General features: G+C 46.8%; 1 protein-coding gene and 1 long non-coding RNA gene across 2 annotated transcripts in view; both read left to right on the forward strand.

The window, feature by feature from the left end:
• Nucleotides 1–21,575, forward strand: part of LOC121845662 (protein tweety homolog 3-like) — a gene marked incomplete at its 5' end in the record, with an annotated part of 42,697 nt that extends 21,122 nt beyond the window's left edge. Inside the window, 4 exon segments of the mRNA XM_042317343.1 lie at nucleotides 3,022–3,158; nucleotides 6,499–6,681; nucleotides 8,502–8,577; nucleotides 21,026–21,575. Of these exon segments, the coding sequence (XP_042173277.1) occupies nucleotides 3,022–3,158; nucleotides 6,499–6,681; nucleotides 8,502–8,577; nucleotides 21,026–21,160 (531 nt within the window).
• Nucleotides 21,576–21,723: 148 nt separating this feature from the next.
• Nucleotides 21,724–25,262, forward strand: LOC121845661. Its single transcript, XR_006082679.1, has 2 exons — nucleotides 21,724–21,845; nucleotides 21,893–25,262. It is a non-coding gene; the product is annotated as an uncharacterized LOC121845661 (long non-coding RNA).
• The last annotated feature ends 402 nt before the right edge of the window (nucleotides 25,263–25,664 follow it).

Below are 25,664 nucleotides of genomic sequence, written 5' to 3' on the forward strand. Positions count from 1 at the left end.
TCCAGGACTATGTCCAGGCTCTAACAGGGTGGTGTTATATTGTGTTCCAGGACTATGTCCAGGCTCTAACAGGACTATGTCCAGGGTGGTGTTATATTGTGTTCCAGGACTATGTCCAGGCTCTAACAGGGTGGTGTTATATTGTGTTCCAGGACTATGTCCAGGCTCTAACAGGGTGGTGTTATATTGTGTTCCAGGACTATGTCCAGGCTCTAACAGGGTGGTGTTATATTGTGTTCCAGGACTATGTCCAGGCTCTAACAGGGTGGTGTTATATTGTGTTCCAGGACTATGTCCAGGCTCTAACAGGGTGGTGTTATATTGTGTTCCAGGACTATGTCCAGGCTCTAACAGGGTGGTGTTATATTGTGTTCCAGGACTATGTCCAGGCTCTAACAGGGTGGTGTTATATTGTGTTCCAGGACTATGTCCAGGCTCTAACAGGGTGGTGTTATATTGTTGTGTTCCAGGACTATGTCCAGGCTCTAACAGGGTGGTGTTATATTGTGTTCCAGGACTATGTCCAGGCTCTAACAGGGTGGTGTTATATTGTGTTCCAGGACTATGTCCAGGCTCTAACAGGGTGGTGTTATATTGTGTTCCAGGACTATGTCCAGGCTCTAACAGGGTGGTGTTATATTGTGTTCCAGGACTATGTCCAGGCTCTAACAGGGTGGTGTTATATTGTGTTCCAGGACTATGTCCAGGCTCTAACAGGGTGGTGTTATATTGTGTTCCAGGACTATGTCCAGGCTCTAACAGGGTGGTGTTATATTGTTGTGTTCCAGGACTATGTCCAGGCTCTAACAGGGTGGTGTTATATTGTGTTCCAGGACTATGTCCAGGCTCTAACAGGGTGGTGTTATATTGTTGTGTTCCAGGACTATGTCCAGGCTCTAACAGGGTGGTGTTATATTGTGTTCCAGGACTATGTCCAGGCTCTAACAGGGTGGTGTTATATTGTGTTCCAGGACTATGTCCAGGCTCTAACAGGGTGGTGTTATATTGTGTTCCAGGACTATGTCCAGGCTCTAACAGGGTGGTGTTATATTGTTGTGTTCCAGGACTATGTCCAGGCTCTAACAGGGTGGTGTTATATTGTGTTCCAGGACTATGTCCAGGCTCTAACAGGGTGGTGTTATATTGTGTTCCAGGACTATGTCCAGGCTCTAACAGGGTGGTGTTATATTGTGTTCCAGGACTATGTCCAGGCTCTAACAGGGTGGTGTTATATTGTGTTCCAGGACTATGTCCAGGCTCTAACAGGGTGGTGTTATATTGTGTTCCAGGACTATGTCCAGGCTCTAACAGGGTGGTGTTATATTGTGTTCCAGGACTATGTCCAGGCTCTAACAGGGTGGTGTTATATTGTGTTCCAGGACTATGTCCAGGCTCTAACAGGGTGGTGTTATATTGTGTTCCAGGACTATGTCCAGGCTCTAACAGGGTGGTGTTATATTGTGTTCCAGGACTATGTCCAGGCTCTAACAGGGTGGTGTTATATTGTGTTCCAGGACTATGTCCAGGCTCTAACAGGGTGGTGTTATATTGTGTTCCAGGACTATGTCCAGGCTCTAACAGGGTGGTGTTATATTGTGTTCCAGGACTATGTCCAGGCTCTAACAGGGTGGTGTTATATTGTGTTCCAGGACTATGTCCAGGCTCTAACAGGGTGGTGTTATATGGTGTTATATCAGTGTTCCAGGACTATGTCCAGGCTCTAACAGGGTGGTGTTATATTGTGTTCCAGGATGTCCAGGCTCTAACAGGGTGGTGTTATATTGTGTTCCAGGACTATGTCCAGGCTCTAACAGGGTGGTGTTATATTGTGTTCCAGGACTATGTCCAGGCTCTAACAGGGTGGTGTTATATTGTGTTCCAGGACTATGTCCAGGCTCTAACAGGGTGGTGTTATATTGTGTTCCAGGACTATGTCCAGGCTCTAACAGGGTGGTGTTATATTGTGTTCCAGGACTATGTCCAGGCTCTAACAGGGTGGTGTTATATTGTGTTCCAGGACTATGTCCAGGCTCTAACAGGGTGGTGTTATATTGTGTTCCAGGACTATGTCCAGGCTCTAACAGGGTGGTGTTATATTGTGTTCCAGGACTATGTCCAGGCTCTAACAGGGTGGTGTTATATTGTGTTCCAGGACTATGTCCAGGCTCTAACAGGGTGGTGTTATATTGTGTTCCAGGACTATGTCCAGGCTCTAACAGGGTGGTGTTATATTGTGTTCCAGGACTATGTCCAGGCTCTAACAGGGTGGTGTTATATTGTGTTATCCAGGCTTAACAGGGTGGTGTTATATTGTGTCCAGGACTATGTCCAGGCTCTAACAGGGTGGTGTTATATTGTGTTCCAGGACTATGTCCAGGCTCTAACAGGGTGGTGTTATATTGTGTTCCAGGACTATGTCCAGGCTCTAACAGGGTGGTGTTATATTGTGTTCCAGGACTATGTCCAGGCTCTAACAGGGTGGTGTTATATTGTGTTCCAGGACTATGTCCAGGCTCTAACAGGGTGGTGTTATATTGTGTTCCAGGACTATGTCCAGGCTCTAACAGGGTGGTGTTATATTGTGTTCCAGGACTATGTCCAGGCTCTAACAGGGTGGTGTTATATTGTGTTCCAGGACTATGTCCAGGCTCTAACAGGGTCCAGGCTCTAACAGGGGTGTTATATTGTGTTCCAGGACTATGTCCAGGCTCTAACAGGGTGGTGTTATATTGTGTTCCAGGACTATGTCCAGGCTCTAACAGGGTGGTGTTATATTGTGTTCCAGGACTATGTCCAGGCTCTAACAGGGTGGTGTTATATTGTGTTCCAGGACTATGTCAGGACATGTCCAGGCTCTAACAGGGTGGTGTTTATATTGTGTTCCAGGACTATGTCCAGGCTCTAACAGGGTGGTGTTATATTGTGTTCCAGGACTATGTCCAGGCTCTAACAGGGTGGTGTTATATTGTGTTCCAGGACTATGTCCAGGCTCTAACAGGGTGGTGTTATATTGTGTTCCAGGACTATGTCCAGGCTCTAACAGGGTTGTGTTATGATGGAGTGGAGGGGCTGATCTACCTGGTGCTGTTCTCCTTCGTCACAGCTCTCATGTTCTCCTCCATCGTCTGCAGTGTGCCGCACACCTGGCAGAGCAAGAGGTAACACACCTGAACACACACCTGAACACACACCTGAACACACACAACACAAACGCCTTAACACACACCTGAACACACACAACACAAACACCTTAACACACACCTGAACACACACAACACAAACACCTGAACACACACCTGAACACACACAACACTAACACCTGAACACACACCTGGCAGAGCAAGAGGTAACACACCTGAACACATACAACACCTGAACACATACAACACCTGAACACACACCTGAACACATACAGCACCTTGACACACACCTGAACACATACAACACCTGAACACATACAACACCTGAACACATACAACACCTGAACACATACAACACCTGAACACATACAACACCTTGACACACACCTGAACACATACAGCACCTGAACACATACAACACCTGAACACACACCTGAACACATACAGCACCTTGACACACACCTGAACACATACAACACCTGAACACATACAACACCTGAACACATACAACACCTGAACACATACAACACCTGAACACATACAACACCTTGACACACACCTGAACACATACAGCACCTGAACACATACAACACCTGAACACACACCTGAACACATACAGCACCTTGACACACACCTGAACACATACAACACCTGAACACATACAACACCTGAACACATACAACACCTGAACACATACAACACCTGAACACATACAACACCTTGACACACACCTGAACACATACAACACCTGAACACATACAACACCTGAACACATACAACACCTGAACACATACAACACCTTGACACACACCTGAACACATACAGCACCTGAACACACACCTGAACACACACCTGAACACATACAACACCTTAACACACACCTGAACACACCTGAACACACACCTGAACACATACAACACCTTAACACACACCTGAACACATACAGCACCTTGACACACACCTGAACACACACCTTAACACACACCTGAACACATACAACACCTTAACACACACATCTGGCCTATTCCCTAAGACATTGATCAGATCTTACTACTACTGCTACTGCTACTAATACTACTGCTGCTACTACTACTACTCCTAATACTACTGCTGCTACTACTACTACTGTACACAGCCTTCATGTTTAGTATAGTGCATCTGTCTGTCTGTCTCAGACTCTCTCGTCTGTCTGTCTGTCTATCAGACTCTCTCGTCTGTCTGTCTGTCTGTCTGTCTGTCTGTCTGTCTGTCTGTCTGTCTGTCTGTCTGTCTGTCTGTCTGTCTGTCTGTCTGTCTGTCTGTCTGTCTGTCTGTCTGTCTGTCTGTCTGTCTGTCTGTCTGTCTGTCTGTCTGTCTGTCTGTCTGTCTGTCTGTATGCGCCCGTCTCTCAGTTTTATTTCACATCTTCTAATTGGGTCAACACCATTATTTTCTGTCCCTCCCTCATCCCCCCTTCTGTTTCTTCTCCTCTTCCTCGTCCTCCTTTCTCCTACCAATGTTCTGATTTGTAAAAACCTGTGACTCGGAATGGGACGATGGAATCCTCAGTAACAGTTGATGGGGACACGGATCATATCATATATAGATTAATAAGGGTCATTGACGGTTTTGGCCCATGGCGTAATATATTTTGTACTAAATACATTGGACTTCTCAATTGACATCTCTGTAGCGACAGAGATTCTGTGTGTCCCTCGTCGATCTCCTCCTGGGTTTCTATCATCGAGAAGAGAGGCCTTGGCAGAGTGCTTCGTGTAGGAACAGTCCTGCGCTTGTGCTCTGTGTGTGTGGATGAGTTTTGGGTAGCTTTATATGCGAGTGTGGCAGCATTAGAACCTATTGTGAAATAGCACTGCTGCCCCCTGGTGGTGTGAAGAGATAACAGTTGAAGCCTCTCGGGGAACCAGTGCACTGCCTGTGCAATCTACGGACCTATCTAAAGTTCTACAAACATGTTTTATACCCTGTGTAGTTGACCTGCACTCCACTACCTTCCCAATAAGCACACGTCCTATCTGATTATTTCATTATTTTTCACTGACGATTGTTTTTAACATTTTTGGTTTATCATTGTATGTCACAGCAGAAAATGGTTCACCACCAGCGGCCATTTTGACCTGATTTTAGTTTTCTTTGTGACATTTTGTATGAATTTAAATTTTTATGGTGCACTCAAGATTTCAGATGCATGAATCAAATAACCTGAAATTAATTAATCAAATGGCTTGAAATAAATGAATCAAATTGCTTTTTTAAATTGAACCTTTATTTAACTAGGCAAGTCAGTTAAGAACAAATTCTTATTTACAACGATGGTCTAGGAACGGTCTTGTTCAGGGGCAGAACGACAGATTTTTACCTTGACAGCTCGGGGATTCGATCCAGCAACCTTTTACTGGCCCAACTTAGGCTACTGCCACCCCTACACTCTAACCACTAGGCTACCTGCCGCCCCACTTCCTCCTGAAGTGTGCTTGAAATGAATGAATCAAATGGCTTGAAACAAATTAATCAAATGGCTTGAAATGAATAAAACAAATGGCTTGAAAAGGAATTAATCAAATGGCTTGAAATGAATGAATCAAATGGCTTGAAATGAATGATTCAAATGGCTTGAAAAGGAATGAATCAAATGGCTTGAAATGATTGCTCATTATGGGGAGTCAGTCATTGATTGCTCATTATGGGAGTCAGTCATTGCCCTGCCGTTCAGGGGAATCGATTCCGATGATTCCTTTGTAAATAAGCTCTATGCTTCTCTCCTGTCCTCTTGCTGTATCCCTCTGCTGCTGAGACAAAGCTGCTACTGATGACGGTGAGGATGATGCTGAAAACTGCACGATATCTCTGGTTCCTTCTACAATTGGCTGAAATGGAACAAATCTGACTCCTGACTTCTGATCTTTGACCCCTAGACAGTGTTCTGTGAACCACGTGTACCTGTGCTTTGTGGTGGGGTGGTGCCTGGGGGTTGATGGTGGTGGGGGTGTTTTGGAGTTATTCTTGCCTGGCATCTCTCCGTTGCACCAATACCAATACAAGGAAATTAGGTGGTTTAGTGTGGACTTGGCCCCTAGTCCCTGATCTTGGGTCAGTTTTTAATTTTCCTCATTTAATGGTAAAAGGTCAGGTTTGTGGGAGGGGAAGCTGATCCTAGATCTGTTGGGTGAAGGGTGTATTATCCTCCTTCAAGGGTCCTATGAGGCTGAGTTGACCCTCTATCAGCTCCTCTCTCCTCTGTTCTCACTCTCACTGTCTGTCTCCCCTCACCCCTCCTTCCTCTCGCCCGGCCCCTCCCCTCCCCTCGCCCGGCCCCTCCCCTTGGCCCGGCCCCTCCCCTTGGCCCTGGCCAATGAAGGACGGATGATGAGGATGGAGAAGACGAGTCTGCTGCCCAAGGCAATCGGGGGGCGGGTCCTCATGATAACCTGTACCGCGTGCACATGCCCAGCCTCTACAGCTGTGGTAGCAGCTACGGCAGCGAAGCTAGCATCCCTGCTACGGCCCACACTGTCAGCAATGCCCCTGTTACTGAGTACATGTGAGTTAGCACCCCACCGGTAGCCGCTAGCTGAAACAACACACTGCCTGCTACACAAGCTAGCCACGCGATCTCCATTGCCTGCCATACATTATTGTAGCTAGCGAGTGAGTTAGCCTGCTAGCCACATGTCAGTTAGCACCGCTAGCAGAATCGACACACTGCCTGCTATACAAGCTCAAGTTAGCCACGCGATCGCCATTGCCTGCCAAACATTATCGCTAGCTAGCGAGTGAGTTAGCATGCTAGCATAAACAAACACTGCCTGCTATCAGTTAGCTATCAGTTACCCAAGTGAAGCTACACTGCCTGCTCAGTGATGTACATTAGGCTACATGTGAGTAAGCCTGCTAGCCATATCGGAGTTAGCTTTTACACATTGCCTGCCTGCCATACAAGTTAGCTATTGCCTGCTACCAATTAGCCACACAATTGCCATTGACTGGTATCGGCCTAAAGGGTGTGAGTTAGCCTGCTAGCGGGAACCCATTGCCTGCCAGTCACTAGCTAGCACATGCTATCTAGTCCCGTCACTGATCATTTGAGCCTGCATGGACAAACGTTGCTACTATTGTAATATTTAACCACCGGGCTGCCACATTGAAGACAGATACACTCACAAACGTATATAAAGTAGCCTAAGTTTGTTTTATTCAGTAAAGAGTCCCTATGTCTTCGTGTCACTGATAAGGACCTCGTTACAGATCATGGTCAGCATGATGATACCCAGTAGTGTTCCCATAAAGGTGCAACACATATCAATCTGCATGGTTGAACGCTGTGGCCGTACAAGGTTTTACACCCTTCATCTACACACATGATGACTGCAGTATATGTTTCTCCTCCTCGTCCACTTCAATAACGCACTTCAGTTCATGTAATAGGCCTGCATACCTTTTCAACTAGTCAAGTAATAGGCCTGCATACCTTTTCAACTAGTCACCGTAATAGGCCTGCATACCTTTTCAACTAGTCACCGTAATAGGCCTGCATACCTTTTCAACTAGTCAAGTAATAGGCCTGCATACCTTTTCAACTAGTCAAGTAATAGGCCTGCATACCTTTTCAACTAGTCAAGTAATAGGCCTGCATACCTTTTCAACTAGTCACCGTAATAGGCCTGCATACCTTTTCAACTAGTCAAGTAATAGGCCTGCATACCTTTTCAACTAGTCAAGTAATAGGCCTGCATACCTTTTCAACTAGTCAAGTAATAGGCCTGCATACCTTTTCAACTAGTCAAGTAATAGGCCTGCATACCTTTCAACTAGTCAAGTAATAGGCCTGCATACCTTTTCAACTAGTCAAGTAATAGGCCTGCATACCTTTTCAACTAGTCAAGTAATAGGCCTGCATACCTTTTCAACTAGTCAAGTAATAGGCCTGCATACCTTTTCAACTAGTCAAGTAATAGGCCTGCATACCTTTTCAACTAGTCAAGTAATAGGCCTGCATAGGACAATAATATAGCAGACAAGGTGCTGTTGTTGTGGACGCCGACCACATACTGAGGGTCTGAGGCTAAGTCCCAATGATCTCTCCTTCCTCTTGAAGTGTGCACTCATTCACCACTCCCCACCATTGTAAAAAGCATTTGATTGATGTTGGCATGGATACTAGAATACTAGATGGAGTTTCCGTATTCCAGTCATATACATGAAGGGAAGTGAACAAGTGCACACTTCGGGAGAAAGGAGAGATCATTGGGACGCAATCTAGTTGTTGTAGGGAGGACTGTAGTGCAGGAAGTGACAACAGAAACCAGGAAGTGACGTCAGTAACCAGGAAGTGACCTCAGTAACCTCTCCTTTGTGACGCAGGACCCAGAACGCAAACTTTCAGACCCCCAGGTGTGAGAACACGCCTCTGATTGGCAGAGAATCCCCTCCACCCTCTGTAAGTGCACACTTTCTAGTACACACTCTACTACAGTATGCCCCCTCCGAACCCTGAAGGTGTTTTACCTTCGAGTGTCGAAATACCATCGCAAAGGTCATTTTGGCAGCCTGGCTTTTTTAAATGTAATAGATTGTATTCAAAACAGGTGTTTAGTCTGACAGATCACAGATGAAAAACAAGAAATTTTGTCAGTCTCTAATTCTGATGTAAACTCTGGTTAGTCTATTTTGCATGTCAAATGGAACCCTATTCCCTATGGGCCCTAGTCAAAAGCAGTGCACTATATAGGGAATAGGGTGCCATAGGGCTCTAGTCAAAAGCAGTGCACTATATAGGGAATAGGGCGCCATTTGGGACGTGGGTAATTATTTGAACCGTGTTCCCACAAGATCTCTGTAAGAGGAGAAAACAGAGGTGAAGTTTCAAGGGCTATTCATTCCATCCAACTGGGCCTGTGGTGCTAACCATTTGGTGGTACAAGACTGGGCCAGTGGTGCTAACCATTTGGTGGTACAAGACTGGGCCAGTGGTGCTAACCATTTGGTGGTACAAGACTGGGCCAGTGGTGCTAACCATTTGGTAGTAGAAGACTGGGCCTGTGGTGCTAACCATTTGGTGGTACAAGACTGGGCCAGTGGTGCTAACCATTTGGTGGTACGAGACTGGGCCAGTGGTGCTAACCATTTGGAAGTAGAAGACTGGGCCTGTGGTGCTAACCATTTGGTAGTAGAAGACTGGGCCTGTGGTGCTAACCATTTGGTGGTACGAGACTGGGCCAGTGGTGCTAACCATTTGGTAGTAGAAGACTGGGCCTGTGGTGCTAACCATTTGGTAGTAGAAGACTGGGCCAGTGGTGCTAACCATTTGGTGGTACGAGACTGGGCCAGTGGTGCTAACCATTTGGTAGTAGAAGACTGGGCCAGTGGTGCTAACCATTTGGTGGTACGAGACTGGGCCAGTGGTGCTAACCATTTGGTAGTAGAAGACTGGGCCTGTGGTGCTAACCATTTGGTAGTAGAAGACTGGGCCTGTGGTGCTAACCATTTGGTAGTAGAAGACTGGGCCAGTGGTGCTAACCATTTGGTAGTAGAAGACTGGGCCAGTGGTGCTAACCATTTGGTAGTAGAAGACTGGGCCAGTGGTGCTAACCATTTGATGGTACGAGACTGGGCCAGTGGTGCCAACCATTTGGTAGTATGAGACTGGGCCAGCGGTGCCAACCATTTGGTAGTATGAGACTGGGCCAGTGGTGCCAACCATTTGGTGGTACGAGACTTGACCTCTTGTACCTCTCCTTGAACCAGACTTCATCGCTGCATCATCAGGTCTCAATAAGGAAGTAAAGAGGCTGGGTTTGGCCCAGTTAACCCTTGAAGAGCTCCCTCTTATATCTTCATACCTCTTCATAGGAAAACAAATGGGTGTTGACATGTGCTCTTTCTTTTGAGACGCTTGGTGTCTGACGCTGGGTTTCCCCTTCTTCTTTTACGTTGTATCTCTTGAGTCTGTGGACGGGCGATACGGTCTTTCCAGTACAGCCATTGGTTAAAGCTGGTCGTTTCCGAAGACTTTTTACCTTGAAGTGACTTCCTGTCCATGTCCGTCCTTAATTCGTGTCCCCCCCCCCCTAGTAAACCACAGCCGATGCTCCTTTAGTCCTGTCCCCATAGTGTGTCTGTGTGTACACGTCCTCTAGATGCATGTGACCTATGTATGTGTTCCCCTGTCCCCCGTCATCACTAAACATCACGACTAGTTCTTCACCTGGGCTGTGTTCATTATGGAAAACCGTTTTACCATTTTATGAACCGAACGGAAACAAAGTAGCAAAGAAATGTGAGTTTCTATCGGGACAAATACAGGTAGGTCCTCTCCCAGTTTCGTTCCGTTTCCTTCCGTTTCAGAAGCATTTCGACAAACAGAATCAGAGGAATGAATTACATCCCTGATTCACAGGGCCAACTGCTGAAAACCACCCATAGAGGTGGATAGAGGTCACACAAAGGCTGGTTTAGAAGCAAATTATGTGCCCTCTATCCAACTCTATGACGCCATGTCATCCACCACCACCGTCTGGCAGTAGACACCACCTCGGTTTGGTGATGCACGGCGGCCATTTTGTGCCTCATGGCTCACCAAGCACTAGTTTCCACATTAGAGATGGGAAAACTGGGAAACCCAGCACTACAGTACTCCCTCACTAAAACCACTGACTAATATCAGGCTAACCTAACCTTCTACATCAGAATTAGAGCACTAATACAATTGATCAATTCAATATTTTATACTATTTCCTGTCTAATAATAATCATCTTGAGTTGAGTGCTAACGCCTGTCAAAAACCCTGCAGGACTATAATCCTAATCCTAATCAATCTCTGTCGTGATAATTGTTGTTTTTAATCCACAACCTCAGGCTGTCCAAATGACTAGTGAAGTGTGTGTGTGTTGCTTGTTTACCATAGTGTTTCCCTCTACCAACCCCCTCACCCTGTCCTCTACTCTCAATTCAATTCAATTCAATTCAAGGGCTTTATTGGCATGGGAAACATGTGTTAACATTGCCAAAGCAAGTGAGGTAGACAACATACAAAGTGAATATATAAAGTGAAAACAAAAATTAACAGTAAACATTACACATACAGAAGTTTCAAAACAGTAAAGACATTACAAATGTCATATTATATATATATATATACAGTGTTTTCTCTCTCTCTCTCTCTGTCTCTGGACACTTGTAAGCAGCATATCTCTACATACTCTTCCCTACTCCCTCCCCGTTTTGAAGAACACTAGTATACATACCCTTCCCTACTCCCTCCCCCTTCTGAAGTACACTAGTATGCATACCCTTCCCTACTCCCTCCCCCTTCTGAAGTACACTAGTATACATATCCTTCCCTACTCCCTCCCCCTTCTGAAGTACACTAATATACATATCCTTCCCTACTCCCTCCCCCTTTTGAAGAACACTAGTATACATACAGTGCCTTGTGAAAGTATTCGGCCACCGTGAACTTTGCGACCTTTTGCCACATTTCAGGCTTCAAACATAAAGATATAAAACTGTATTTTTTTGTGAAGAATCAACAACAAGTGGGACACAATCATGAAGTGGAACGACATTTATTGGATATTTCAAAAAAATTTAATAAATCAAAAACTGAAAAATTGGGCGTGCAAAATTATTCAGCCCCCTTAAGTTAATACTTTGTAGCGTCACCTTTTGCTGCGATTACAGCTGTAAGTCGCTTGGGGTATGTCTCTATCAGTTTTGCACATCGAGAGACTGACATTTTTTCCCATTCCTCCTTGCAAAACAGCTCAAGCTCAGTGAGGTTGGATGGAGAGCATTTGTGAACAGCAGTTTTCAGTTCTTTCCACAGATTCTCGATTGGATTCAGGTCTGGACTTTGACTTGGCCATTCTAACACCTGGATATGTTTATTTTTGAACCATTCCATTGTAGATTTTGCTTTATGTTTTGGATCATTGTCTTGTTGGAAGACAAATCTCTGTCCCAGTCTCAGGTCTTTTGCAGACTCCATCAGGTTTTCTTCCAGAATGGTCCTGTATTTGGCTCCATCCATCTTCCCATCAATTTTAACCATCTTCCCAGTCCCTGCTGAAGAAAAGCAGGCCCAAACCATGATGCTGCCACCACCATGTTTGACAGTGGGGATGTTGTGTTCAGGGTGATGAGCTGTGTTGCTTTTACACCAAACATAACGTTTTGCATTGTTGCCAAAAAGTTCAATTTTGGTTTCATCTGACCAGAGCACCTTCTTCCACATGTTTGGTGTGTCTCCCAGGTGGCTTGTGGCAAACTTTAAACGACACTTTTTATGGATATCTTTAAGAAATGGCTTTCTTCTTGCCACTCTTCCATAAAGGCCAGATTTGTGCAATACACGACTGATTGTTGTCCTATGGACAGAGTCTCCCACCTCAGCTGTAGATCTCTGGAGTTCATCCAGAATGATCATGGGCCTCTTGGCTGCATCTCTGATCAGTCTTCTCCTTGTATGAGCTGAAAGTTTAGAGGGACGGCCAGGTCTTGGTAGATTTGCAGTGGTCTGATACTCCTTCCATTTCAATATTATCGCTTGCACAGTGCTCCTTGGGATGTTTAAAGCTTGGGAAATCTTTTTGTATCCAAATCCGGCTTTAAACTTCTTCACAACAGTATCTCGGACCTGCCTGGTGTGTTCCTTGTTCTTCATGATGTTCTCTGTGCTTTTAACGGACCTCTGAGACTATCACAGTGCAGGTGCATTTATACGGAGACTTGTTTACACAGGTGGATTGTATTTATCATCATTAGTCATTTAGGTCAACATTGGATCATTCAGAGATCCTCACTGAACTTCTGGATAGAGTTTGCTGCACTGTAAAAGGGGCTGAATAATTTTGCACGCCCAATTTTTCAGTTTTTGATTTGTTAAAAAAGTTTGAAATATCCAATAAATGTCGTTCCACTTTATGATTGTGTCCCACTTGTTGTTGATTCTTCACAAAAAAATACAGTTTTATATCTTTATGTTTGAAGCCTGAAATGTGGCAAAAGGTCGCAAAGTTCAAGGGGGCCGAATACTTTCGCAAGGCACTGTATCCTTCCCTACTCACTTTCCCTTTTGAAGTACACTAGAATACATACCCTTCCCTACTCCCTCCCCCTTCTGAAGTACACTAGTATACCCTTGCCTACTCCCTCCCCTTTTTAAGTACACTAGTATACATACCCTTCCCTACTCCCTCCCCTTTGAAGTACACTAGTATACATACCCTTCCCTACTCCCTCCCCTTCTGAAGTACACTAGTATACATACTCTTCCCTACTCCCTCCCCTTCTGAAGTACACTAGTATACATACCCTTCCCTACTCCCTCCCCTTCTGAAGTACACTAGTATACACACCCTTCCCTACTCCCTCCCCTTCTGAAGTACACTAGTATACACACCATTCCCTACTCCCTCCCCTTCTGAAGTACACTAGTATACATACCCTTCCCTACTCCCTCCCCCTTCTGAAGTACACTAGTATACACACCCTTCCCTACTCCCTCCCCCTTCTGAAGTACACTAGTATACATACCCTTCCCTACTCCCTCCCCTTCTGAAGTACACTAGTATACATACCCTTCCCTACTCCCTCCCCTTCTGAAGTACACTAGTATACATACCCTTCCCTACTCCCTCCCCTTCTGAAGTTAACTAGTATACATACCCTTCCCTACTCCCTCCCCTTCTGAAGTACACTAGTATACATACCCTTCCCTACTCTCTCCCCTTCTGAAGTACACTAGTATACATACCCTTCCCTACTCCCTCCCCTTCTGAAGTACACTAGTATACATACCCTTCCCTACTCCCTCCTTCTGAAGTACACTAGTATACATACCCTTCCCTACTCCCTCCCCTTCTGAAGTACACTAGTATACATACCCTTCCCTACTCCTCCTTCTGAAGTACACTAGTGTACATACCCTTCCCTACTCCCTCCTTTTGAAGTACACTAGTATACATACCCTTCCCTACTCCCTCCCCTTTGAAGAACACTAGTATACATACCCTTCCCTACTCCCTCCCCTTCTGAAGTACACTAGTATACATACCCTTCCCTACTCCCTCCTTCTGAAGTACACTAGTATACATACCCTTCCCTACTCCCTCCCCTTCTGAAGTACACTAGTATACATACCCTTCCCTACTCCCTCCCTTCTGAAGTACACTAGTATACATACCCTTCCCTAATCCCTCCCCTTCTGAAGTACACTAGTATACATACCCTTCCCTACTCCCCCTTCTGAAGAAACAGTAGTATACATACCCTTCCCTACTCCCTCCCCTTCTGAAGTACAGTAGTATACATGCCCTTCCCTACTCCCTCCCCTTCTGAAGTACACACCCCTTCCCTCCTGAAGTACACTAGTACACATACCCTTCCCTACTCCCTCCCCTTCTGAAGTACACTAGTATACATACCCTTCCCTACTCCTCCTTCTGAAGTACACTAGTATACATACCCTTCCCTACTCCCTCCCCTTCTGAAGTACACTAGTATACATACCCTTCCCTACTCCCTCCCCTTCTGAAGTACACTAGTATACATACCCTTCCCTACTCCCTCCCCTTCTGAAGTACACTAGTATACACACCCTTCCCTACTCCCTCCCCTTCTGAAGTACACTAGTATACATACCCTTCCCTACTCCCTCCCCTTCTGAAGTACACTAGTATACATACCCCTCCCTACTCCCTCCCCCTTCTGAAGTACACTAGTATGCATACCCTTCCCTACTCCCTCCCCTTTGAAGTACACTAGTATACATACCCTTCCCTACTCCCTCCCCTTCTGAAGTACACTAGTATACATACCCTTCCCTACTCCCTCCCCTTCTGAAGTACACTAGTATACATACCCTTCCCTACTCCCTCCCCTTCTGAAGTACACTAGTATACACACCCTTCCCTACTCCCTCCCCTTCTGAAGTACACTAGTATACATACCCTTCCCTACTCCCTCCCCTTCTGAAGTACACTAGTATACATACCCTTCCCTACTCCCTCCCCTTCTGAAGTACACTAGTATACATACCCTTCCCTACTCCCCCTTCTGAAGTACACTAGTATACCCCCTTCCCTACTCCCTCCCCTTCTGAAGTACACTAGTATATATACCCTTCCCTACTCCCTCCCCTTTGAAGTACACTAGTATACATACCCTTCCCTACTCCTCCCCTTCTGAAGTACACTAGTATACATACCCTTCCCTACTCCCTCCCTTCTGAAGTACACTAGTATACATACCCTTCCCTACTCCCCCCCTTCTGAAGTACACTAGTATACATACCCTTCCCTACTCCCTCCCCTTCTGAAGTACACTAGTATACATACCCTTCCCTACTCCCTCCCCTTTTAAGTACACTAGTATACATACCCTTCCCTACTCCCTCCCCCTTTGAAGTACACTAGTATACATACCCTTCCCTACTCCCCCCTCCCCTTCTGAAGTACACTAGTATACATACTCTTCCCTACTCCCTCCTTCTGAAGTACACTAGTATACATACCCTTCCCTACTCCTCCTTCTGAAGTACACTAGTATACACACCCTTCCCTACTCCCTCCCTTCTGAAGTACACTAGTATACACACCATTCCCTACTCCTCCCCTTCTGAAGTACACTAGTATACATACCCTTCCCTACTCCCTCCCCTTCTGAAGTACACTAGTATACATACCCTTCCCTACTCCCTCCCCTTCTGAAGTACACTAGTATACATACCCTTCCCTACTCCCTCCCCTTCTGAAGTACACTAGTATACATACCCTTCCCTACTCCCTCCCCTTCTGAAGTACACTAGTATACATACCCTTCCCTACTCCCTCCCCCTTCTGAAGTTAACTAGTATACATACCCTTCCCTACTCCCTCCCCTTCTGAAGTACACTAGTATACATACCCTTCCCTACTCCCTCCCCTTCTGAAGTACACTAGTATACATACCCTTCCCTACTCCCTCCCCCTTCTGAAGTACACTAGTATACATACCCTTCCCTACTCCCTCCCCTTCTGAAGTACACTAGTATACATACCCTTCCCTACTCCCTCCCCTTCTGAAGTACACTAGTATACATACCCTTCCCTACTCCCTCCCCTTCTGAAGTACACTAGTATACATACCCTTCCCTACTCCCTCTACCCCTTCTGAAGTACACTAGTATACATACCCTTCCCTACTCCCTCCCCTTCTGAAGAACACTAGTATACATACCCTTCCCTACTCCTCCCCTTCCCTATCCCTACACTTTAGTATACATACCCTTCCCTACTCCCTCCCCTTCTGAAGTACACTAGTATACATACCCTTCCCTACTCCCTCCTTCTGAAGTACACTAGTATACATACCCTTCCCTACCCTTCCCTTCCCTCCCTCCCCTTCTGAAGTACACTAGTATACTACCCTTCCCTCTCCCCTCCCCTTCTGAAGTACACTAGTATACATACCCTTCCCTACTCCCCCTTCTCCCCTACACTAGTATACATACCCTTCCCTACTCCCTCCCCTTCTGAAGTACACTAGTATACATACCCTTCCCTACTCCCTCCCCTTCTGAAGTACTCTACCCTCCCCCTCCTGAAGTACACTAGTATACATACCCTTCCCTACTCCCTCCCCTTCTGAAGTACACTAGTATACATACCCTTCCCTACTCCTCCTCCCCTTCTGAAGTACACTAGTATACATACCCTTCCCTACTCCCTCCCCTTCTGAAGTACACTAGTATACATCCCTTCCCTACTCCCTCCCCTTCTGAAGTACACTAGTATACATACCCTTCCCTACTCCCTCCCCTTCTGAAGTACACTAGTATACACACCCTTCCCTACTCCCTCTCCTTCTGAAGTACACTAGTATACATACCCTTCCCTACTCCCTCCCCTTTGAAGTACACTAGTATACATACCCTTCCCTACTCCCTCCCCCTTACCCTCCCTCTCCCTCCCCTTCTAGTATACATACCCTTCCCTACTCCCTCCCCTTCTGAAGTACACTAGTATACATACCCTTCCCTACTCCCTCCTTCTGAAGTACACTAGTATACATACCCTTCCCTACTCCCTCCCTTCTGAAGTACACTAGTATACATACCCTTTCCTACTCCCCCTTCTGAAATACACTAGTATACACACCCTTCCCTACTCCCTCCCCTTCTGAAGTCACTAGTATACATACCCTTCCCTACTCCCTCCCCCTTCTGAAGTACACTAGTATACATACCCTTCCCCTCCCTCCCTTCTGAAGTACACTAGTACATACTACTCTTCCTAGTATACTCCCTCTCTCCTTCTGAAGTACACTAGTATACATACCCTTCCCTACTTCCCTACTCCCTCCCCTTCTGAAGTACACTAGTATATATACCCTTCCCTACTCCCTCCCCTTCTGAAGTACACTAGTATACATACCCTTCCCTACTCCCTCCCCTTCTGAAGTACACTAGTATCATACCCTTCCCTACTCCTCCCCTTCTGAAGTACACTAGTATACATACCCTTCCCTCCCCTCCCCCTTCTGAAGTACACTAGTATCTTCCCTTCCCCCTATCTCCCTTCCCCTCCCTCCCCTTCTGAAGTACACTAGTATACATACCCTTCCCTACTCCCTCCCTTCTGAAGTACACTAGTATACATACCCTTCCCTACTCCCTCCCCTTCTGAAGTACACTAGTATACATACCCTTCCCTACTCCTCTCCCCTTCTGAAGTACACTAGTATCCATCCCTTCCCTACTCCCTCCCCTTCTGAAGTACACTAGTATACATACCCTTCCCTCTCTCCCCCTTCTGAAGTACACTAGTTCCCATCCCTTCCCTACTCCCTCCCCCTTCTTCCACTAGTATACATACCCTTCCCTACTCCCTCCCCTTCTGAAGTACACTAGTATACATCCCTTCCCTCTCCCTCCCTTCTGAAGTACACTAGTATACATCCCTTCCCTACTCCCTTCTGAAGTACACTAGTATACTCTTCCCCCCCCTTCCCTACTCCTTCCCCCTCTCTGAAGTACACTAGTATACATCTCCCTTCCCTACTCCTCCCCTTCTGAAGTACACTCTATACATACCCTTCCCTACTCCCTCTTCCCCTTCTCCCCCACTAGTATACATACCCTTCCCCCCTTCCCTACTCCCTCTTCCCCCTTCTGAAGTACACTAGTATACATACCCCTTCCCCTCCTTCCTCCCTTCCTTCCCCTTCTGAAGTACACTAGTATACATACCCTTCCCTCTCCCTCCTTCTGAAGTACACTAGTATACATACCCTTCCCTCTCCCTCCTTCTGAAGTACACTAGTTACATACCCTTCCCTACTCCCCCCCTTCTGAAGTACACTCTATACACCCCTTCCCTCCTCCCTCCCCCTTCTGAAGTACACTAGTATACATACCCTTCCCTACTTCCCTCCCCTTCTGAAGTACACTAGTATACTCCCTTCCCTTCCCTCTCTCCCTCCCCTTCTGAAGTACACTAGTATACATCCCTTCCCTACTCCCTCCCCTTCTGAAGTACCTAGTATACATACCCTTCCCTACTCCCTCCCTTCTCTTCCCCTAGTATACATACCCTTCCCTACTCCCTCCCCTTCTGAAGTACACTAGTATACATACCCTTCCCTCCTCCTCCTCCCCTTCTGAAGTCTCTAGTATACATACCTACCCTTCCCTACTCCCTCCCCTTCTGAAGTACACTAGTATACATACCCTTCCCTACTCCCTCCCTTCTGAAGTACACTAGTATACATACCCTTCTCTACTCCCCCCCCTTCTGAAGTACACTCTATCATACCTCTTCCCCTCCCTCCCCTTCTGAAGTACACTAGTATACATACCCTTCCCTCCCCTCCCCTTCTGAAGTACACTAGTATACATACCCTTCCCTCCCTCCTTCTTCCTCCCCCTTCTGAAGTACACTAGTATACATACCCTTCCCTACTCTCCTCCCCTTCTGAAGTACACTAGTATACATACCCTTCCCTCTCCCTCCCCTTCTGAAGTACACTAGTATACATCCCTCTCCCTCTCTTCCCCTCCCCTTCTGAAGTACACTAGTATACATACCCTTCCCTCTCTCTTACTCCCTTCCCCTTCTGAAGTACTGGTATACTGCCCTTCCTCTCCCCCTCTTCCCTACCCTTCCCTCCCCTTCTGAAGTACACTATCTCTACATCCCTTCCCTACTCCCTCCTTCTGAAGTACACTAGTATACATACCCTTCCCTACTCCCTCCCCTTCTGAAGTACACTAGTATACCCCCTTCCCTTCCCTACTACCCCCCTCCCCTTCTGAAGTACACTAGTATACATTCCCTTCCCTACTCCCTCCCCTTCTGAAGTACACTAGTATACATCCCTTCCCTCTCCCCCCCTTCTGAAGTACACTAGTATACATACCCTTCAGATTTGGGCAGTGTTGATGGCTACACAATATTTATTTTCTGTTATTTTCTTTTCTTTCTTTTTCTCTCTCCCCTACCACTCCGCTCTCTTCCCCCTCCCTCTCTCTCTCTCTTCCCTCCCCCTCTCTCTCTTCCCCTCCCCTATGTTTCTCTCTCTCTCCCCCTACCACTCTCTCTCTCTTCCCCTCCCTCTCTCTTCCCCTCCCTCTCTCTTCCCCTCCCCTCTCTCTCTCTTCCCCCCCTCCCTCTCTCTTCCCTCCCCCTCTCTCTTCCCCTCCCTCTCTCTTCCCCTCCCTCTCTCTTCCCTCCCTCCCTCTCTCTTCCCTCCCTCCCTCTCTCTTCCACTCCCTCTCTCTCTTCCCCTCCCCTTCCACTCCCTCTTCCCCCCTCTGTCTGTCTTCCCCTCCCTCTCTCTCTCTTCCCCTCCCTCTCTCTTCCCCTCCCTCTCTCTCTCCCCTCCCTCTCTTCTCCTCCTCTCTTCCCCTCCCCTCTCTTCCCTCCCCCTCTCTTCCCCTCCCTCTCTCTTCCCCTCCCTCTCTCTTCCCCTCCCTCTCTCTCTTCCCCTCCCTCCCTCTCTCTTCCCCTCTCTCTTCCCTCCCTCTTCCCCTCTGTCTGTCTTCCCCTCCCTCCCTCTCTCTTCCCCTCCCTCTCCTCTTCCCCTCCTCTCCTCTTCCCCTCCCTCTCCACCTCCCTCTCTCTTCCCCTCCCTCTCTCTCTTCCCTCTCTCTCTCTTCCTCTTCTCCCTCTCTCTCCCTCTCTTCTCCCCTCCCCCTCCCTCCCTCTTCCCCTCCCTCTCTCCCTCCCTCCCCCCCCTCTCTCTCTCTCTCCCTCCCTCTCTCTCTCTCTCTCTCTTCTCCTCCCTCCCTCTCTCTTCTCCCTCCCTCCTCTCTCTTCCCTCCCTCTCTCTCTCTTCCCTCCTCCCTCTCTCTCTCTTCCCCTCCCCTCTCTCTCTTCCCCTCCCTCTCTCTCTCTTCCCCTCCCTCTCTCTCTCTTCCCCTCCTCTCTCTCTCTCTCTCTCTCTCTCTCTTCTCCCTCTCTTCCCTCCCTCCCTCTTCCCTCCCTCTCTCTTCCCCTCCCTCTCTCTCCCTCCCCTCCCTCCCTCCCTTCCCTCCCTTCCCTCCCTCCCCTCCTCCTCCCTCCCTCCCCTCCCTCCCTCCCTCTTCCCCTCCCTCCCTCTCCCCTCCCTCCCCCTCTCTCTTCCCCTCCCCTCTCTCTCTTCTTCCCTCCTCTCTCTCCTCTTCCCCTCCCCTCTCTCTCTTCCCTCTCTCTCTCTTCTCCCTCTCTCTCTCTCTCTCTCTCTCTCTCTCTCTCCTCTCCTCCCTCTCTCTCTCTCCCTCCCCTCCCTCTCTCTTCCCCTCCCCTCCCTCCCTTCCCCTCCCTCCCTCTTCCCCTCCCTCCCCTCCCTCCCTCTTCCTCTCCCTCCCTCTCTCTCTTCCCCCTCTGTCTGTCTTTCTCCCCTACCGCCTCTCTCTCTTTCTCTCCAGTACACCTCGAGTATGAGGGCCAAGTATCTGGCCACCAGTGGACCGGACCAGAACCGAAGGTCAGTCCCTAATGACCAGTTGGACCCAGCCAGCCGACCACATCCCCTCGCCAGACCACAGTCATCTGTCCACTAGAACCTTCCAGAACCTACCAAAACCTCCTAGAACCTATTGTAACCTACCAGAATCTTCTAGACAGAACTCATCAACCACAAAAGAACGGGAACAAACCAGAACCAGTTTTTCATTCCACTAAAGAACCACAACCCACTAGAACCACCAACCTGTTGACACAGTAGTCCACGTATAGAACCAGAACCACTAAGGATCACAACCACCTCCTCAGCCCATAGGAACCACTAAAATAAACTTCTCAGATTCACCTGAACAGACCACAGTGGGTTGAAAACCAGAGCCAACCAACGGACCACCCAGCCCAGCCCAGCTCACCAGAACAGAACCTCAACCAATCAGCCAACCAACACCAACCTACCTACAGACTCCAGAAGATCACCATGAACCTTGTAGATCTCCCCTCCCCCCCACCACCACACCATCTCCCACAGTCCCACTCTTTAGCTCTACACCTCTGGTGGTGATCTCAAGCTGGATCCTTCACCTCTTTACCAAGTATACTGCCCTCTGGTGGTGACTGCCGGTATGAGCCTGTTTATTAAGTATACTGCCCTCTGAGCCTGGTATACTGCCCTCTGGTGGTGACTGCCGGTATGAGCCTGTTTATTAAGTATACTGCCCTCTGGTGGTCAATGCAGGTGTGAGCCTGTTTATTAAGTATACTGCCCTCTGGTGGTCAATGCAGGTGTGAGCCTGTTTATTAAGTATACTGCCCTCTGGTGGTCACTGCAGGTGTGAGCCATACACACAAACATCCTGTATAGAACTGTAAATAGTGAAATAGTATGAGTTACATTCTGGAGGAAGACTCAACTGAAACATGGTGGTATTTAGTGTGTGTTTCCAAGTACTGAGGCTGTATCTCATTCTAGGCCACACACACACACACCTGTACGTGTGTGTACCTCTCTCTACCTGCCTCTGTAAACAACCCTCCTGCCATCTAATCCACCAAGCCACTAGGACACAGAATCTGACTGCAAAACGGCCCCCTGCACTCTGCAAAACGGCCCCCTGCACTCTGCAAAACGGCCCCTGCACTCTGCAAAACGGCCCCCTGCACTCTGCAAAACGGCCCCCTGCACTCTGCAAAACGGCCCCTGCACTCTGCAAAACGGCCCCCTGCACTCTGCAAACGGCCCCCTGCACTCTGCAAAACGGCCCCCTGCGCTCTGCAAAACGCTCCAACATTCCTGTAACATCGGGAGTTTTAAACTTCACTGCAAAGGGCTGTTGTGCAGACGGACCATGTGGCCTGAAGCGGAATCAGAAAGCCATGTTGTGGAGTAACCACTCTCTGTAGATAGATTTAGCCATCACTGTACAGCAGTGACATGTTAACATTTAGCCTGTGTTAAGAGCCACGTTAACTAACTACATGTATGACTACAACATGAAATCGTGAGCTCTCTCTCGAGTGTGTTCATGTGTTCTGTGTGTGTTTGCGTGCGTCTAACGCACATGTAAATATGAGTCCAGGACCGAACGGAACATGGTGGAATTCCAAACATTCTGAAATCAGATTCCGATTCCAGATTCCCAGAGAAAGAGTTTGCGTTCCCAAACTAACTCTGGGACTCAATGAAAAGACGAAGGGATATGGGAGAGCTCACCTGTGGGCTCATAACTCTGTATAAATGAGGGATGTGACCTCTCCTAAACTGAAGGACATGGGGGAGCTCATCTGTGGGTTCACAGCTCTGTATAATAAGGGATGTGATCTCTCCTAAACTGAAGGACATGGTAGAGGTCATCTGTGGGCTAACAGCTCTGTATAATAAGGGATGTGACCTCTCCTAAACTGAAGGACATGGGAGAGCTCACCTGTGCCAAAATAACAGAATAATGAGGGATGCTTTATCCCGTCATTCCTTTTTCTAAGTTCCTTAATTCTCAGAAAGGGAAAATAAATGCTGGATAATGTTGGATCATACGTTGAAAGACAGAGAAAGACTCTTAAAATAAAATGTGTTTTTTAATTTAGTTTAAAAAAATGTAACTTGATAATGAAGAATTGGGGTGCTGTGACCAACTTTCTCTTTCAATAAATAAACATTTACTTCATTTTTATTATTTCGTCAAACAGGGATCTTCTTAAACGACCTGACTAAAGGTCACGATGAGGTTAGAGGTCACAACCTTTCTCAAAACAGGACGTTTTTTTCTTCTTCTTCTTCTTCTTCTCGGAAGCACAAACGATCTTCGCGGTAACTATGGAGACGGAAAAGAAGAACACTCACACGGCGACGTAACGTGTGTGTGTGTGTTGTGGGAACGCTTAGAGCCTCGTGGAACATGGTGAAGTGAAAGGAAACCTCTCCTTAACCTAGGTTAGGGGCCAACCATAGAGTAAGATACTTGACTAGGTACTCTATCTAACTCTATGGGGCTGCCAGTCGTTTATCTCTACGGGCCGACCATAGTTAGACAGAGGACTCTCTAAACACCCTCTTACCTTACTAGGTACTCTAACTCTATGGGGCTGCCAGTCGTTTAGCTCTAGGGGCCAACCATAGTTAGACAGAGGACTCTCTAAACACCCTCTTACCTTACTAGGTACTCTAACTAACTCTATGGGGCTTCCAGTAGTTTATCTCTAGGGGCCGACCATAGAGTAAAATAGAGGACTAAAGTTAAATCTTACTTTACTAGGTACTCTATCTAGCTCTATGAGGCTGCCAGTAGTTTATCTCTAGGGGCCGGCCATAGAGTAAGATAGAGGACTCTAAAGTTCACTCTTACTTTACTAGGTACTCTATCTAACTCTATGGGTCTGCCAGTCGTTCTCTCTCTCGCTACTATGTGCCGTGAAGTGTATGATGATAATAGTCTAGCTGTAATCTCTCTCATCACTCTTGTGTGTGATGGCTCGTCCAGTGTAGTCTTGGTATTGCTCTCTTCTCTCCTGTGTGTGCTGTCTGTCTGTACGTACAGTACAGTGGTCTGTGTGTGCTGTCTGTCTGTACAGTACAGTACAGTGGTCTGTGTGTGCTGTCTGTCTGTACGTACAGTACAGTGGTCTGTGTGTGCTGTCTGTCTGTACAGTTCAGTACAGTGGTCTGTGTTGCCAGCAAATGAAGGGTCGTTATTATTATCCAATCTTCCTCTAAGAAACACACACACACTAACGTTCATTGCAGACCCACACATTGCAGACACACACATTGTAGACACAGACAGTATTCTTTATATCTAGCCATAGTCCTGTGAACTGTCTCACACTCACCATAGAACTACAGTACCCATACACCCTCACTCCTGTAAATTTGACACTGGTTAGCATTTGCATCATGGGAAATGTAGTGTATTAACTAGAGGGATTTCCAGTTAATGGGAGAAAGAGTCCATAGGAATGCTCGTTCAAACGATCTTGATTAACTCGCTCCAGGTAGAAGTTGCCTTTAACCACAGATCTAGGATCAATTTACTCTCCCATTGTCCTAATCTTAACCATTAGGCGGAACACACACACAAAAAAAAATCTTAGATCAGTGTCTAGGAAGCAACTTCATCCTACACTGACAAGCTCAGTGTGTGTGTGTGTGTGTGTGTGTGTGTATATAATTTAATGTGAATGAAAGACCAGCGAGACAATCGTAACTGGCGTGATTCCACTTGTTCTTAATGTTCTGTTTATCACGTCACCATGACAACGCTACCTATACTACGGCGTCTTGCACGACGGGAGGAGGACCGAAAAAATAAATATATATATATATATATACTGTTGGAAACTAAAAGAACCAATGGCCTTTTCTTAAACTTGTAACAATCTAACAACTCTTCATATCACACGTCTGTCTTCTAAAAAAAAAATGAATCATAAAAAAACAAACTATAGCTAGCTCTTTTTGTAGGGTAATAATTATTATTATTATGGTAAGAGCACCATTTGTTTTCTGTTTTTCTTGAATTGCATTTTTATTTTTTATAAAACCGTACTGTAGACTTGTTACATTTTTTTGATGGTTGTTTTTATGTACCTGGCTACAATAACGGTTTACTAAGACGATAATACTGTCTGTTCTCAACTGTGGTGGTGACATTATTGAGCCTGGAATCCATGTTTTAAAAACAGAATTAAAACAACTTTGACTCAGAACGACTGGAGTGGTCTGTTATTGTATTTGACACATCTCCTCTCTCCCTCTCTCCATCCGTACATCTCCTCTCTCCATCTGTACATCTCCTCTCTCCATCTGTACATCTCCTCTCTCCCTATATCCATCTGTACATCTCCTCTCTCCATCTGTACATCTCCTCTCTCCCTATATCTATCTGTACATCTCCTCTCTCCATCTGTACATCTCCTCTCTCCCTATATCCATCTGTACATCTCCTCTCTCCCTATATCCATCTGCACATCTCCTCTCTCCCTCTCTCCATCTGTACATCTCCTCTCTCCCTATATCTATCTGCACATCTCCTCTCTCCCTCTCTCCATCTGTACATCTCCCCTCTCCATCTGTACATCTCCTCTCTCCCTCTCTCCATCTGTACATCT

This window comes from Oncorhynchus tshawytscha, unplaced genomic scaffold (genome assembly GCF_018296145.1).
Source record: "Oncorhynchus tshawytscha isolate Ot180627B unplaced genomic scaffold, Otsh_v2.0 Un_contig_2247_pilon_pilon, whole genome shotgun sequence".
NCBI classification, from domain to species: Eukaryota; Metazoa; Chordata; class Actinopteri; order Salmoniformes; family Salmonidae; genus Oncorhynchus; species Oncorhynchus tshawytscha.